General features: G+C 57.6%; 3 protein-coding genes across 7 annotated transcripts; all 3 read left to right on the top strand.

Annotated features, from left to right (window-relative positions):
- The first annotated feature begins 17 nt into the window (after window positions 1-17).
- On the top strand, window positions 18-5,962 carry WDR45 (WD repeat domain 45). Of its 5 annotated transcripts, none has more exons than XM_017888379.1 (11): window positions 18-466; window positions 2,296-2,367; window positions 2,497-2,571; window positions 2,661-2,765; window positions 3,647-3,755; window positions 3,877-3,971; window positions 4,455-4,534; window positions 4,648-4,856; window positions 4,936-5,037; window positions 5,124-5,269; window positions 5,493-5,962. In XM_017888379.1, the coding sequence occupies exons 2-11, from the start codon at window positions 2,313-2,315 to the stop codon at window positions 5,600-5,602; spliced, it is 1,086 nt and encodes a 361-aa protein (XP_017743868.1). In that variant the 5' UTR covers window positions 18-466; window positions 2,296-2,312; the 3' UTR covers window positions 5,603-5,962. The 5 variants fall into 5 exon arrangements, with proteins under 5 accessions (XP_017743868.1, XP_017743870.1, XP_017743867.1 ...); XM_017888381.1 differs by having other exon boundaries at window positions 3,650-3,755; XM_017888378.1 differs by lacking the exon at window positions 18-466 and adding an exon at window positions 492-654.
- A 355-nt stretch (window positions 5,963-6,317) lies between these two features.
- PRAF2 (PRA1 domain family member 2) lies at window positions 6,318-9,284 on the top strand. The gene is made up of 3 exons (XM_017888383.1): window positions 6,318-6,596; window positions 7,790-8,007; window positions 8,434-9,284. The coding sequence occupies exons 1-3, from the start codon at window positions 6,418-6,420 to the stop codon at window positions 8,571-8,573; spliced, it is 537 nt and encodes a 178-aa protein (XP_017743872.1). The 5' UTR covers window positions 6,318-6,417; the 3' UTR covers window positions 8,574-9,284.
- A 651-nt stretch (window positions 9,285-9,935) lies between these two features.
- Window positions 9,936-12,819, top strand: LOC108539577 (PRA1 family protein 2). Its single transcript, XM_017888389.1, has 3 exons — window positions 9,936-10,144; window positions 11,330-11,547; window positions 11,971-12,819. Exons 1-3 carry the CDS (start codon window positions 9,966-9,968, stop codon window positions 12,108-12,110), a joined length of 537 nt encoding a protein of 178 aa, XP_017743878.1. The 5' UTR covers window positions 9,936-9,965; the 3' UTR covers window positions 12,111-12,819.
- The last annotated feature ends 732 nt before the right edge of the window (window positions 12,820-13,551 follow it).

Below are 13,551 nucleotides of genomic sequence, written 5' to 3' on the forward strand. Positions count from 1 at the left end.
GGGGGCAGGGGGTGGGGAGAAAGAAAGCGAAATCTGTTCCTTGGCTTCCCGGAGCCAAGGTTTCACCACTTTCGAGGTCTCCAGGTCCGCCGCTCCCTGTAGCCCCCGGCACCGCCCCTTTGGAAGCCTGGGAAGACTGTGTGTTGCGAACGGGGGCGGATACTCTCGGTCGCCGCGGAGGTCCACATCTTGTTCGCAGGGAAGGTTTACTCCCCCATCGTGGGTGACCGAGGGGCTGAGGGCTCGGCCGGTTTCGCTCTGCTGGGGGCAAGACACGCTCTCTCTCCCCACCCTTCCCGGTTCCCTCAGACAGTCTCGGCCTTGAGGAACACCCTTCGCCTCCGGTCCCGCACCCGACCTTCCTCCGCTCCCCACGCCCTCCCCGGAGGACCCCGCTGTCACTCGCGATGCTCCGAAGACCCGGGAACTGGGCGAGGAAGGCGGTGGCCGCCTTTTTCCAGCTGGGGTGAGTCATTTCCTGCGACAGGCTCCCTCCCCCGGAAGTAGGGCCCGATGTAAACACCCAAGCCGGGCTCCAAGGCCCGGGAGGTCAGAAAACCGGGCCGCGGGCGGCACCGACAGCTGGGGCCCGGGTCAGGGACACGCGGAGGTCAGGCCGGTGAAGGCGGCAGGAAGCTGGAGCACGATCCCAGGGTTGGTTGGGGTCTGGGGGAGGCTGGGAGTCTTTCGAGTAGGGGTCTAAGGCAGAGGTCTTGAGTGGGTGCTGGCGTTGGAAGGAGCATGCTGGTCTTGGGAGAGGGGCGAGGCATCCCGGACACAGTTTGGGGTGTTGCGGGCGTTTGGAATGGAGGTGCAAAAAAGGGGTCTTGAAAGTTGGAGCTGTCCAGAGAATAACTCTAAGGCAGAGCTGTCCAAAGAAAGAGCATGAGGTATTCCAGTGGAGGGTGTAACTGAAAGAAAGGAAGATTTGGGCTCTTGGAGGATGGGGAGGGAGTGTGTCTGGCCAGAGGTCTTGGGGAGTTGAGGGTTTGAAGGGAACTTGGGGACTCTATGGCAGTAATCTTAGTAGGGGACTGCGCAGGCATCTTAGGGGTTGAGGTTCTCCTAGGTAGGAGTTTTGGGTGGTTTGTTTTGGGCAAGCGTCTTAGAGGGTAAGGGTGCCCTGAGGCAGGGTCTTGGATAGGGGTCTAGAAGGGAATCTTAGGAGGATGGGTGGGGTTCCTGGGGTTGGGTCCAGGCCAGGTTATGTTGTAGTCAAGGACAGCAGAACACAAGGAAGGAGATGTCCCGGGGTGGAAAATTTAAAGTGCTAGGGGGAATCCTAGGGTAGAGTCCCCAGGGCATAAGCCAATCTAGGGAAGTGTCCAGGCTGGCCCTGATGGGTAGTTACCAAGGCATGAGAAGGGGCATCCCAAGGTAAGCATCCTGAAGGGGTTTGGGGAAGCTGGTGAGGGGGAAAGGTGTGAGAGGACTCTGGGGTGGTAGAATAGGTTGGGGCAGAGTCAGAAGGGTGGGAGCAGAGGAGTTCCTGGGGATGGCAGACCAAGCATAGCAGTCTCAGGGCCAAGTCAGGGAGGTACAAGTGGATCTCCTAGCCCACTTTTGTCTATTTATTGACAGAGTCCCGTGCTAGGTCGGGTGTGAAGATGAGAAATGGGTTGGGAGTGGTTCCAGGCCATGTCTGGCATTGGGATCAAGATTGTTTGGGGTGGGGAAGATATCACGGGGCACCCCTATCACATTACTTCCTGACAAGTCAGTGAGGGCCAGCATGTAAAAAGGAAGTGTGGGGTTCACGTCAGTGTGGGCCTGGAGCTTGCCAAACCTGAAAAAGGGAGGGTTCCTGGCCACGCTGTTTGGGATCTTGGGAGCTTAGAGCAGAGACCCTGAGACTCTCTCTGTTTTATATTTTTTTTTTTTTCCCCCGAGACGGAGTCTTGCTCTGTCACCCAGGCTGGAATGCAATAACTCGATTTCAGTTCACTGCAACCTCTGCCTCCTGGGTTCAAGTGATTCTCCTGCCTCAGCCTCCTGAGTAGCTGGGACTATAGGTGTGCCCTACACCTGGCTAATTTTGTATTTTTACTAGAGACGGGATTTCACCATGTTGGCCAGGCTGATCTCAAACTCCTGACCTCAGGTGATCCACCCACCTCGGCCTCCCAAAGTGCTGGGATTACAGGCATGAGCCACCACACCCAGCCTGTTTTTACCTTTTTTGCAGTCGCTCCAGAGTCAGTAGTTAGCAGAGTGGGAGGAGGAGGAAATCAGGTGAGGCAGAACTTGGAGGGGAGACTCCAGGACTCTTCTTATCTTTATCCCATTTGTATCCAGGGGAACAATCCTGGACCATGACTCAACAGCCACTTCGAGGAGTGACCAGCCTGCGTTTCAACCAAGACCAAAGTGAGAGAGGCTTGGGCCTGTACCCTTGTGGGAGGGAGCAAGGGAAAGAGGGGTCAGAAGTGGGCCATGGGCCCCCAGCTTCCTACCTGGGCATTCTTTAAGGCAGTCTGGATTCTTTCCATCCCCCAGGCTGCTTTTGTTGCGCCATGGAGACAGGTGTGCGCATCTACAACGTGGAGCCCTTGATGGAGAAGGGGCATCTGGGTGAGCTGTTGGCAGGGGAGGGGCAATGGGCAGAAGACCTGGGCTGGGCATTGGTTCCTACCTCCACTGACACCCTGGTCCCTGTCCAGACCACGAGCAAGTGGGCAGCATGGGCTTGGTGGAGATGCTGCACCGCTCCAACCTTCTGGCCTTGGTGGGCGGTGGTAGTAGCCCTAAGTTCTCAGAGATCTCAGGTAAGTGCCCTCATCCTGCCCTTTGGCCTAGATTTCTCGGATTCCTGGCCTCCCACAGGCACCCCAAGGTACTGGCAGATGAAGATGTCAGAGTACTTCAGAGTCACACAGTGAGGAGGCCTACAGCTTGGAAGTCATGGATCTTATAGCTTGAGAAGCTTGGTGCTTTGTTTTCATTTTTAAAATGCTGATTGAGTGCCTCCTGTGTGCCATGCCCTAGAGCACTTACTGTGAGCCTGGGACTGCCCTAAGCACTTTACGTATATTAACTCATTTAATCCTCACAGTAACTCTATGGGGTAGAGTTATCCCCATTTTTACCGATGAGGAAACTGAGGCCCAGTGCAGTTAAGTGACTCATCCAAGGTCACACAAGCAATAGGTTTTAAAATCTTGGAGCCGTCTTCCCAATACCCACTTGGCTTGAGCCTCAAGTGCCATCTTGCTTTAAGGATTTTTCTTGCTGATCCCATCTGGACAGGGCAGGAGTCACCCTAGGTGAGTCACAGAGCCCTAGGATTCCTCACGGAAATCTCCAGGGTGCATGGACTAGGACCCTGGAGGCAGAAATAGTTACCCAGGGGAAGTTACAGGCCTGAGTGTGAGTCCCTGTTTGGTTGCTGATGGGCTTTGAGGTCCTTGGCCAGCACTCAACCACTTTGAACCTCAGTTTCCTCATCTGTAGATGAGTGTAACAGTCTAGAACACTCCTCTCAGGGATCATGTCCACAAGTGCTCATACTGTGCGAGGATCTCACTGGGTGTTTATTGAAAGGCTAAGTAAGTAGGTTGAGGTCCCTGGGAAGCAGGGGTGGATCCTGTGTCACCAGGGCTGCCCCTTACCCTAAACCTTGGCCCCGACAACCCACCCACCTGCCCAGCAGTGCTGATCTGGGACGATGCCCGGGAGGGCAAGGACTCCAAGGAGAAGCTGGTGCTGGAGTTCACCTTCACCAAGCCAGTGCTTTCTGTGCGCATGCGCCATGACAAGTGAGCCTGAGGAGGACGGGGGTGGGAGGTAGGAGGTTCCCCACAGCAAGTGAGAGGGATAGTCCTCCCTGGGCATCCTGCCGCCCCCTCACGGCCATCCTGTGTTGTGTGATACCCACAGGATCGTGATCGTGCTGAAGAACCGCATCTATGTGTACTCCTTCCCTGACAATCCCCGAAAGCTGTTTGAGTTTGATACCCGGGACAACCCCAAGGGTGAGAGGGCTCAGATACACAGGTGTAAGGACATGAAACAGTGGATGGGACAGAGCGGCAGAGATGAGGAAAGAAAGGAAGGGGCACACACACACAGAGAAATGGGGAAAGAGGCAGGGAGATGCTCACACTCACAGCCTCTCCATCTTTCCAGCCCTCAGCCAGTTCTCCCCACCTGCGGCCCTGCCTCACCCCTGGGTGCCCCAGTGGCAGAGCAGAAACACCTCATGAGGACATGGGTGGGTGTGTCAGGGATCCCTGAGCCTCCTGGGGCTGTTATAGCAGCTTACTAGATTCCACAGCTGCAGAGCAAGGAATGGAATCTGCCTAGCTGGCAGGGCGTGCAGCTGAGGTGAGCTCCCTCAGGGTTCTTTGGGTTAAGCTTATCATGGAGGGTTGAAGTCTGGTCCTCATCCAGCTCTGTCCATTCTGAGATGCTGCCTCCTCTTCAGCTGCCCACCCACCCTCATATTCACACCCTAGGGCTCTGTGACCTCTGCCCCAGCCTGGAGAAGCAACTGTTAGTGTTCCCGGGACACAAGTGTGGGAGTCTGCAACTTGTGGTGAGCCGTCCAGTGGACAAGGGTGGGAAGGTTGGTGGACTGGCTTTCCTTGTGGACTCTTGGCCCCTTCCCTCCATACCATCCCAACCTCAGACTCCTCCCTCCTACCCCAGGACCTGGCGAGCACAAAGCCTGGCACCTCGTCTGCTCCATTCACCATCAATGCACATCAGAGTGACATAGCCTGTGTGTCTCTAAACCAGCCAGGCACTGTAGTGGCCTCAGCCTCCCAGAAGGGTACCCTTATTCGCCTCTTTGACACACAATCCAAGGAGAAACTGGTGGAGCTGCGCCGAGGCACTGACCCTGCCACCCTCTACTGGTGAGCACAGGGTATGCATGGTGGGCTGGTGACCCCATACCACATGACATGTGGGCATCACTGCTGATCTGTCTTCCAGCATTAACTTCAGTCACGACTCCTCCTTCCTCTGCGCTTCCAGTGATAAGGGCACCGTCCATATCTTTGCTCTCAAGGATACCCGCCTCAACCGCCGCTCCGCGTGAGTACCCCCTCCCCACCCTACCGTGTCCCTCCCTGTCCCCCTGCCCGTTTACCATACCTGGGCTTAGCCAGTGCTGCCTGCAGGCTGGCTCGCGTGGGCAAGGTGGGGCCTATGATTGGGCAGTACGTGGACTCTCAGTGGAGCCTGGCGAGCTTCACTGTGCCTGCTGAGTCAGCTTGCATCTGCGCCTTCGGTCGCAATACTTCCAAGAACGTCAACTCTGTCATTGGTGAGTGGGAACAGCCCCTTGGTTGGGGGTACTGCATGGGGCAGAGGCCTGCAGGTTGGACCTGAAAGAATTTTAGGGCCACGTGAGGCTCAGCTTCATCTTCAGTAAGGGGGACAGCACTGGGCAAAGGCCTGGAGGCAGACCCTAGGTCCTGAGATGCCTGAGAGGATTGGAACCTGTGTCTGTGGCAGCCTCTGACCTTTTACCACTCCCCCTCCCCCAGCCATCTGCGTAGATGGGACCTTCCACAAATATGTCTTCACTCCTGATGGAAACTGCAACAGAGAGGCTTTCGACGTGTACCTTGACATCTGTGATGATGATGACTTTTAAGGACCCTGGGGGCTGTGCTAGGGACCTGCAGTGGCAGATTGCAGAGCTGAGCCTTGGCAGTGGGGCGTGCTTGGAAGCCACCAGTCAGCAAGCATTAATGGGGCCGGTGCCCACTTTCCACTCAGCAGAGCTATGTCTAAATAAAGAGCTCACTTCCCCCCAGCACTTCTTGATGACTGTGTGCCCCAAGGGCTAGGCCAGAGACCCAGGAAGGCAGCGACCCCTTGGGATCCCTAACTTGGAGGAAATTGCCAGGGACCCAGAGGGAGTGCCCTAATCCAACCTGGGGATTTTTTAAAAGCTTCCTAGGAAGAGATGATTTCCAATGTGATGAATACGAATAAAAGGCCCTTAATGGCATTTACGGCTTGACCTCAGGAGCGGGGCATGGAGTTTCCTGGAGAAATGTGACCCTTTTGGACGCTGACAGGACGGAGGTGGAATCCAACTCGGATCCTTGTGACAGTCCCTCCTTTCTTATCTGTCTGGCTACTTTGTGCTTGAGCCGCTGGCACCGCCCGGAGCAGCCCCTGCGGCGCCCTGCGCGGGGGTGGATAGCAGTTTTAACGGTTGGGAGCTTCTAGCTCCGTGACCAAGGCTTGATTTCCCGGCAGCCTTTGCTGCTTTTCTGAGCGGCGTGTTGGTTGCTTTTCCGGTCACGTGCATCGCCGCCCCTGCGCAATCCACCTAGGAGATTAGGAAAATAGCTGCCCAGCCCAGACTCCATTTCCCGGTGTGCCCCGCGGTGGCGAGGGGCGTAACGGTTGTTGTAGTCCGGCCCCCTCCTGGCTGGTCCAGCCACATTAACCGGCAGGATGTCGGAGGTACGGCTGCCACCGCTACGCGCCCTGGACGACTTTGTTCTGGGGTCGGCGCGTCTGGCGGCTCCGGATCCATGCGACCCGCAGCGATGGTGCCACCGCGTCATCAACAACCTCCTCTACTACCAAACCAACTACCTTCTCTGCTTCGGCATCGGCCTCGCTCTTGCCGGGTGAGGGAGGGAGGCGCCGGTTGGCCGGGGACGTCTGCAGAGCGTGGGGGGGTAGACCCACAGGTCTTTGAGGACCAGGACAGGGAACCCGAGTGGGGATGCAAGGCCGGGAAGGGCGAAGTCAGTAGAGATGGACGGCCTGAGGGGCTTGGAAGGGAGACCTTGAAGGAGGTGGAGCCTGGTTATGAGGAGGGCCTCAGGGAGATGGAGCCTGGCTGATGAGGAGGGCCTGCGGGGGATGGGGGTCTAGAGGGAAGATCTGGGGAAGATGGAGACAAGTGTGGGACTGAAGGGGAAAGTGGGCTGGAAGGTGAACCGGAAAAAAAGGAGGGCCCGAAAGGGGGACTGAGAGTACTCGAGGGGCGTGGTGGGGGGGTAATGTGAATGATGGGGCCAGATTGAGGCCGACCCTGGAGTACTTAGGGCAGAGACCGGGAAATAGACGGTAAAGTTGGAGGGTTTGGAAGATGTATTTATTGGGGATCCGGTCTTGGAGGGGAGCCTGGCTATGATTGGAAGGCGCCAGGGGCAGGTACCTGTTGGGGAACTTGGGCCCAGGAGGACGATCCATGGTTGGAAAGCGTGAGACCAGAGAGGGATGGAGAATCTGGAGGAGGGACTTGAGCAGTGCTAGAAGTTCAGAGTGGGGCTGACAACCTGGAAGAGGTTCTAGCAATGATGGAGGGAGGAATCTATAGGGAAATGGTAGCCTGGAGAGGGCATTGGGAGGGGAGGAAGCCTGGAGGGGGCTCCTATAAGGACCCTAGGCCTGGGGAGAGGGTAATGTGTGGAGACAGAAGGCCTGGAAGAGGGATTTGCAGGGGCTGGGGTTAAAGGGGGAGCTTGCGGGCAGGCTGATGAGGGGCCCTGTGGGGGTAGAGTCGGAAGGAAAGTCCAGAGAAGTGTTGGGAGCTCGGGGGTGTGGGGAGTCTTCTCTAGCTGGATGGGAGGGCCTGAAGCGGGGACTTGAGGAAGACAGGGCAGTGGAATTGACAGGGAGGAAAGGAGGGGTCTCCGGGGGTGAGTCGGGACCCCTGGCAGATGGGCCTGCTGGAGACAGGGCTGGTGGGAGGATGTGCCGAGCTGGAGTGTCCGGAGACGGGAGACCCTGGCTCTTGGGGCCCAGGGTGGGTGGTGGTCCCGGAGGCCGTCTCTCCGCCCGGCCGGCTAGCTTAGTTCCCTTGTACCCGCAGGTACGTGCGTCCGCTGCACACGCTTCTGAGCGCGCTGGTAGTGGCGGTGGCCCTCGGCGTACTGGTGTGGGCAGCTGAGACCCGCGCAGCTGTGCGCCGCTGCCGCCGCAGCCACCCTGCTGCCTGCCTGGCCGCAGTGCTTGCCGTCGGCCTCCTGGTTCTCTGGGTCGTGGGCGGCGCTTGCACCTTCCTGCTCAGCATCGCCGGGCCGGTGCTTCGTGAGTCTCCACTACCCCGAGATAGCCAGGAAAGCGGCCAGAACATGCTTAAGGCACCAGGCCAGCCCTGCCCCGGTCCCCGGGTTGAGAGGGGGCTGGGAAACCCGAGGGCCTGACCACGCCCCCGCTAAAAGCGCCTTCCCGGACTTCGTTCCCCCTTCTGGGAACACCCCTTTTATTATCGCCTTTCCCATCTCACTCCTGGTGTTAAGTGCCTTCCACTGGCCACGTCCCCGTTACCGGGCGCCTTCCCCGGCCATGCCCACGTTGCCAAGCCAATTACTCGGCCACGCTTTCAGTATCTGAGGCGTCCTGGCCGCTCACCACTCGATTGGCCTGCCTGCGCGCCAATTCCCTTCGGTGGGCCCCGGTTGGCTGCAGGCTGAGGTCTGTTCCACTGACCACCCCTCTCGGTGCCGCCCACAGTGATCCTGGTGCACGCCTCGTTGCGCCTGCGCAACCTTAAGAACAAGATTGACAACAAGATCGAGAGCATTGGTCTCAAGCGGACGCCAATGGGCCTGCTACTGGAGGCGCTGGGACAAGAGCAGGAGGCTGGATCCTAGGCCCCTGGGATCTGTACTCAGGACCTGGAGAATACCACCCCACCCCCAGCCCATAATTGGGACCCAGAGCCCTTTCCCAGCACTTAAAACAGGAGCCTAGAGCCCCCTGCCCAAACAAAACAGGACATCTATGACCACCCTACCCACACGCCAGCCCCAAACTAAGATATCCCTCACACCCAGCCTCCATAACCTAGGGACAAGAGTCTTCCCCAGCCCTGAACCTAGAACCAAGAGCCACCTACATCCAGCCCCAGCACCGGGGCTTCAGGCCAGAGCATCCATGGCCAATTTCAAATTGTGAACCCAGAGACACTCCCATCCACCCTTCTCCATGCTCAGTCCCAAACTGGGGCCTGAGGCAAAGCACTCTCAAATCTTGAATCCTGGACCAAAGCTTTTCCAGACCCCACCCTACCTTCCAACCCAGGTCAAGACATTGCCAAATCTTGAACTCAAAACCCAAGTGTTCCATGCCCCTGTGTGGATGGAGTTGGGTATCCTGACTGTTGGACCCCTGGTCCCAGGTGATCCCGACCCTCACCAGTCCCACTTGCCTCCCTCCAGCTCTGCTTAGGGATTTTGCCCCTCACCCCAATGTTCCACATCATCGACGACCAAGGGGTGAGGTGGGGACAGGCCTCAGCAGGGAATGGGGCATATATGTTAGTGTTGCTGCAACAATAAAGCCTGTTGCATCTCTCATGCCAATTTGAGCCTCCTGGGTAAAGTTCTTATACATTTCAAAGGACAGAAGTGGCCTTCTACTTTTCAATTCTGCTAGACTCTTCCTGAATATGCAGGCTGAAGAGGTGATCTCTGAGGCCCTTCCTTGAAACTTACCTCTGGATCAGCATTAAAGTACAGGGAAGGACAGGTGTGGTGGCTCATGCCTATAATTCCAACACTTTGGGAGGCTGAGACTNGCCCTTAATGGCATTTACGGCTTGACCTCAGGAGCGGGGCATGGAGTTTCCTGGAGAAATGTGACCCTTTTGGACGCTGACAGGACGGAGGTGGAATCCAACTCGGATCCTTGTGACAGTCCCTCCTTTCTTATCTGTCTGGCTACTTTGTGCTTGAGCCGCTGGCACCGCCCGGAGCAGCCCCTGCGGCGCCCTGCGCGGGGTGGATAGCAGTTTTAACGGTTGGGAGCTTCTAGCTCCGTGACCAAGGCTTGATTTCCCGGCAGCCTTTGCTGCTTTTCTGAGCGGCGTGTTGGTTGCTTTTCCGGTCACGTGCATCGCCGCCCCTGCGCAATCCACCTAGGAGATTAGGAAAATAGCTGCCCAGCCCAGACTCCATTTCCCGGTGTGCCCCGCGGTGGCGAGGGGCGTAACGGTTGTTGTAGTCCGGCCCCTCCTGGCTGGTCCAGCCACATTAACCGGCAGGATGTCGGAGGTACGGCTGCCACCGCTACGCGCCCTGGACGACTTTGTTCTGGGGTCGGCGCGTCTGGCGGCTCCGGATCCATGCGACCCGCAGCGATGGTGCCACCGCGTCATCAACAACCTCCTCTACTACCAAACCAACTACCTTCTCTGCTTCGGCATCGGCCTCGCTCTTGCCGGGTGAGGGAGGGAGGCGCCGGTTGGCCGGGGACGTCTGCAGAGCGTGGGGGGGTAGACCCACAGGTCTTTGAGGACCAGGACAGGGAACCCGAGTGGGGATGCAAGGCCGGGAAGGGCGAAGTCAGTAGAGATGGACGGCCTGAGGGGCTTGGAAGGGAGACCTTGAAGGAGGTGGAGCCTGGTTATGAGGAGGGCCTCAGGGAGATGGAGCCTGGCTGATGAGGAGGGCCTGCGGGGATGGGGTCTAGAGGGAAGATCTGGGGAAGATGGAGACAAGTGTGGGACTGAAGGGGAAAGTGGGCTGGAAGGTGAACCGGAAAAAAAGGAGGGCCCGAAAGGGGACTGAGAGTACTCGAGGGGCGTGGTGGGGGGGTAATGTGAATGATGGGGCCAGATTGAGGCCGACCCTGGAGTACTTAGGGCAGAGACCGGGAAATAGACGGTAAAGTTGGAGGGTTTGGAAGATGTATTTATTGGGGATCCGGTCTTGGAGGGGAGCCTGGCTATGATTGGAAGGCGCCAGGGGCAGGTACCTGTTGGGGAACTTGGGCCCAGGAGGACGATCCATGGTTGGAAAGCGTGAGACCAGAGAGGGATGGAGAATCTGGAGGAGGGACTTGAGCAGTGCTAGAAGTTCAGAGTGGGGCTGACAACCTGGAAGAGGTTCTAGCAATGATGGAGGGAGGAATCTATAGGGAAATGGTAGCCTGGAGAGGGCATTGGGAGGGGAGGAAGCCTGGAGGGGCTCCTATAAGGACCCTAGGCCTGGGGAGAGGGTAATGTGTGGAGACAGAAGGCCTGGAAGAGGGATTTGCAGGGGCTGGGGTTAAAGGGGAGCTTGCGGGCAGGCTGATGAGGGGCCCTGTGGGGTAGAGTCGGAAGGAAAGTCCAGAGAAGTGTTGGGAGCTCGGGGTGTGGGGAGTCTTCTCTAGCTGGATGGGAGGGCCTGAAGCGGGGACTTGAGGAAGACAGGGCAGTGGAATTGACAGGGAGGAAAGGAGGGGTCTCCGGGGTGAGTCGGGACCCCTGGCAGATGGGCCTGCTGGAGACAGGGCTGGTGGGAGGATGTGCCGAGCTGGAGTGTCCGGAGACGGGAGACCCTGGCTCTTGGGGCCCAGGGTGGGTGGTGGTCCCGGAGGCCGTCTCTCCGCCCGGCCGGCTAGCTTAGTTCCCTTGTACCCGCAGGTACGTGCGTCCGCTGCACACGCTTCTGAGCGCGCTGGTAGTGGCGGTGGCCCTCGGCGTACTGGTGTGGGCAGCTGAGACCCGCGCAGCTGTGCGCCGCTGCCGCCGCAGCCACCCTGCTGCCTGCCTGGCCGCAGTGCTTGCCGTCGGCCTCCTGGTTCTCTGGGTCGTGGGCGGCGCTTGCACCTTCCTGCTCAGCATCGCCGGGCCGGTGCTTCGTGAGTCTCCACTACCCCGAGATAGCCAGGAAAGCGGCCAGAACATGCTTAAGGCACCAGGCCAGCCCTGCCCCGGTCCCCGGGTTGAGAGGGGCTGGGAAACCCGAGGGCCTGACCACGCCCCGCTAAAAGCGCCTTCCCGGACTTCGTTCCCCTTCTGGGAACACCCCTTTTATTATCGCCTTTCCCATCTCACTCCTGGTGTTAAGTGCCTTCCACTGGCCACGTCCCCGTTACCGGGCGCCTTCCCCGGCCATGCCCACGTTGCCAAGCCAATTACTCGGCCACGCTTTCAGTATCTGAGGCGTCCTGGCCGCTCACCACTCGATTGGCCTGCCTGCGCGCCAATTCCCTTCGGTGGGCCCCGGTTGGCTGCAGGCTGAGGTCTGTTCCACTGACCACCCCTCTCGGTGCCGCCCACAGTGATCCTGGTGCACGCCTCGTTGCGCCTGCGCAACCTTAAGAACAAGATTGACAACAAGATCGAGAGCATTGGTCTCAAGCGGACGCCAATGGGCCTGCTACTGGAGGCGCTGGGACAAGAGCAGGAGGCTGGATCCTAGGCCCCTGGGATCTGTACTCAGGACCTGGAGAATACCACCCCACCCCAGCCCATAATTGGGACCCAGAGCCCTTTCCCAGCACTTAAAACAGGAGCCTAGAGCCCCTGCCCAAACAAAACAGGACATCTATGACCACCCTACCCACACGCCAGCCCCAAACTAAGATATCCCTCACACCCAGCCTCCATAACCTAGGGACAAGAGTCTTCCCCAGCCCTGAACCTAGAACCAAGAGCCACCTACATCCAGCCCCAGCACCGGGGCTTCAGGCCAGAGCATCCATGGCCAATTTCAAATTGTGAACCCAGAGACACTCCCATCCACCCTTCTCCATGCTCAGTCCCAAACTGGGGCCTGAGGCAAAGCACTCTCAAATCTTGAATCCTGGACCAAAGCTTTTCCAGACCCCACCCTACCTTCCAACCCAGGTCAAGACATTGCCAAATCTTGAACTCAAAACCCAAGTGTTCCATGCCCCTGTGTGGATGGAGTTGGGTATCCTGACTGTTGGACCCCTGGTCCCAGGTGATCCCGACCCTCACCAGTCCCACTTGCCTCCCTCCAGCTCTGCTTAGGGATTTTGCCCCTCACCCCAATGTTCCACATCATCGACGACCAAGGGGTGAGGTGGGGACAGGCCTCAGCAGGGAATGGGGCATATATGTTAGTGTTGCTGCAACAATAAAGCCTGTTGCATCTCTCATGCCAATTTGAGCCTCCTGGGTAAAGTTCTTATACATTTCAAAGGACAGAAGTGGCCTTCTACTTTTCAATTCTGCTAGACTCTTCCTGAATATGCAGGCTGAAGAGGTGATCTCTGAGGCCCTTCCTTGAAACTTACCTCTGGATCAGCATTAAAGTACAGGGAAGGACAGGTGTGGTGGCTCATGCCTATAATTCCAACACTTTGGGAGGCTGAGACTAGAGGATAACTTGAGGCTAGGAGTTTGAGACCAGCCTGGGCAATATAGCAAGACTCTATCTCTACAAAAAAATTAAAATTTAGCTGGGCATGGTGGTGTGCTTTTGTAGTCCCAGCTACTTGGGAGGCTGTGGCAGGAGGATGGCTGGAGCCTAAGAGGTAGAGGCTGCAGTGAGCTGATTGTGCCACTGCACTCCAACCTGGGCAACAGTGAGAACCTGTCTCAAAAAGCTGGGCGTGGTAGCACTTTGGGAGGCTGAGGCAGGAAGACTGCTCAAGCCTAGGAGTCCGAGACTAACCCGGGCAACATAATGAGACCCCATCTCTACAATTTTTTTTTTTTTTTTGAGACAGAGTCTTGCTCTGTCACCCTGGCTGGAGTGCAGTGGCGTGATCTTGGCTCACTGCAATCTCTGCCTCCTGGGTTCAAGTGATTCTCCTGCCTCAACCTCCCAAGTAGCTGGGATTATGGGCATGTGCTACCACGCCTGGCTAATTTTTTGTATTTTTAGTAGAGAC

This window comes from Rhinopithecus bieti, unplaced genomic scaffold (genome assembly GCF_001698545.2).
Source record: "Rhinopithecus bieti isolate Rb0 unplaced genomic scaffold, ASM169854v2 scaffold_18349, whole genome shotgun sequence".
Classification (NCBI taxonomy): domain Eukaryota; kingdom Metazoa; phylum Chordata; class Mammalia; order Primates; family Cercopithecidae; genus Rhinopithecus; species Rhinopithecus bieti.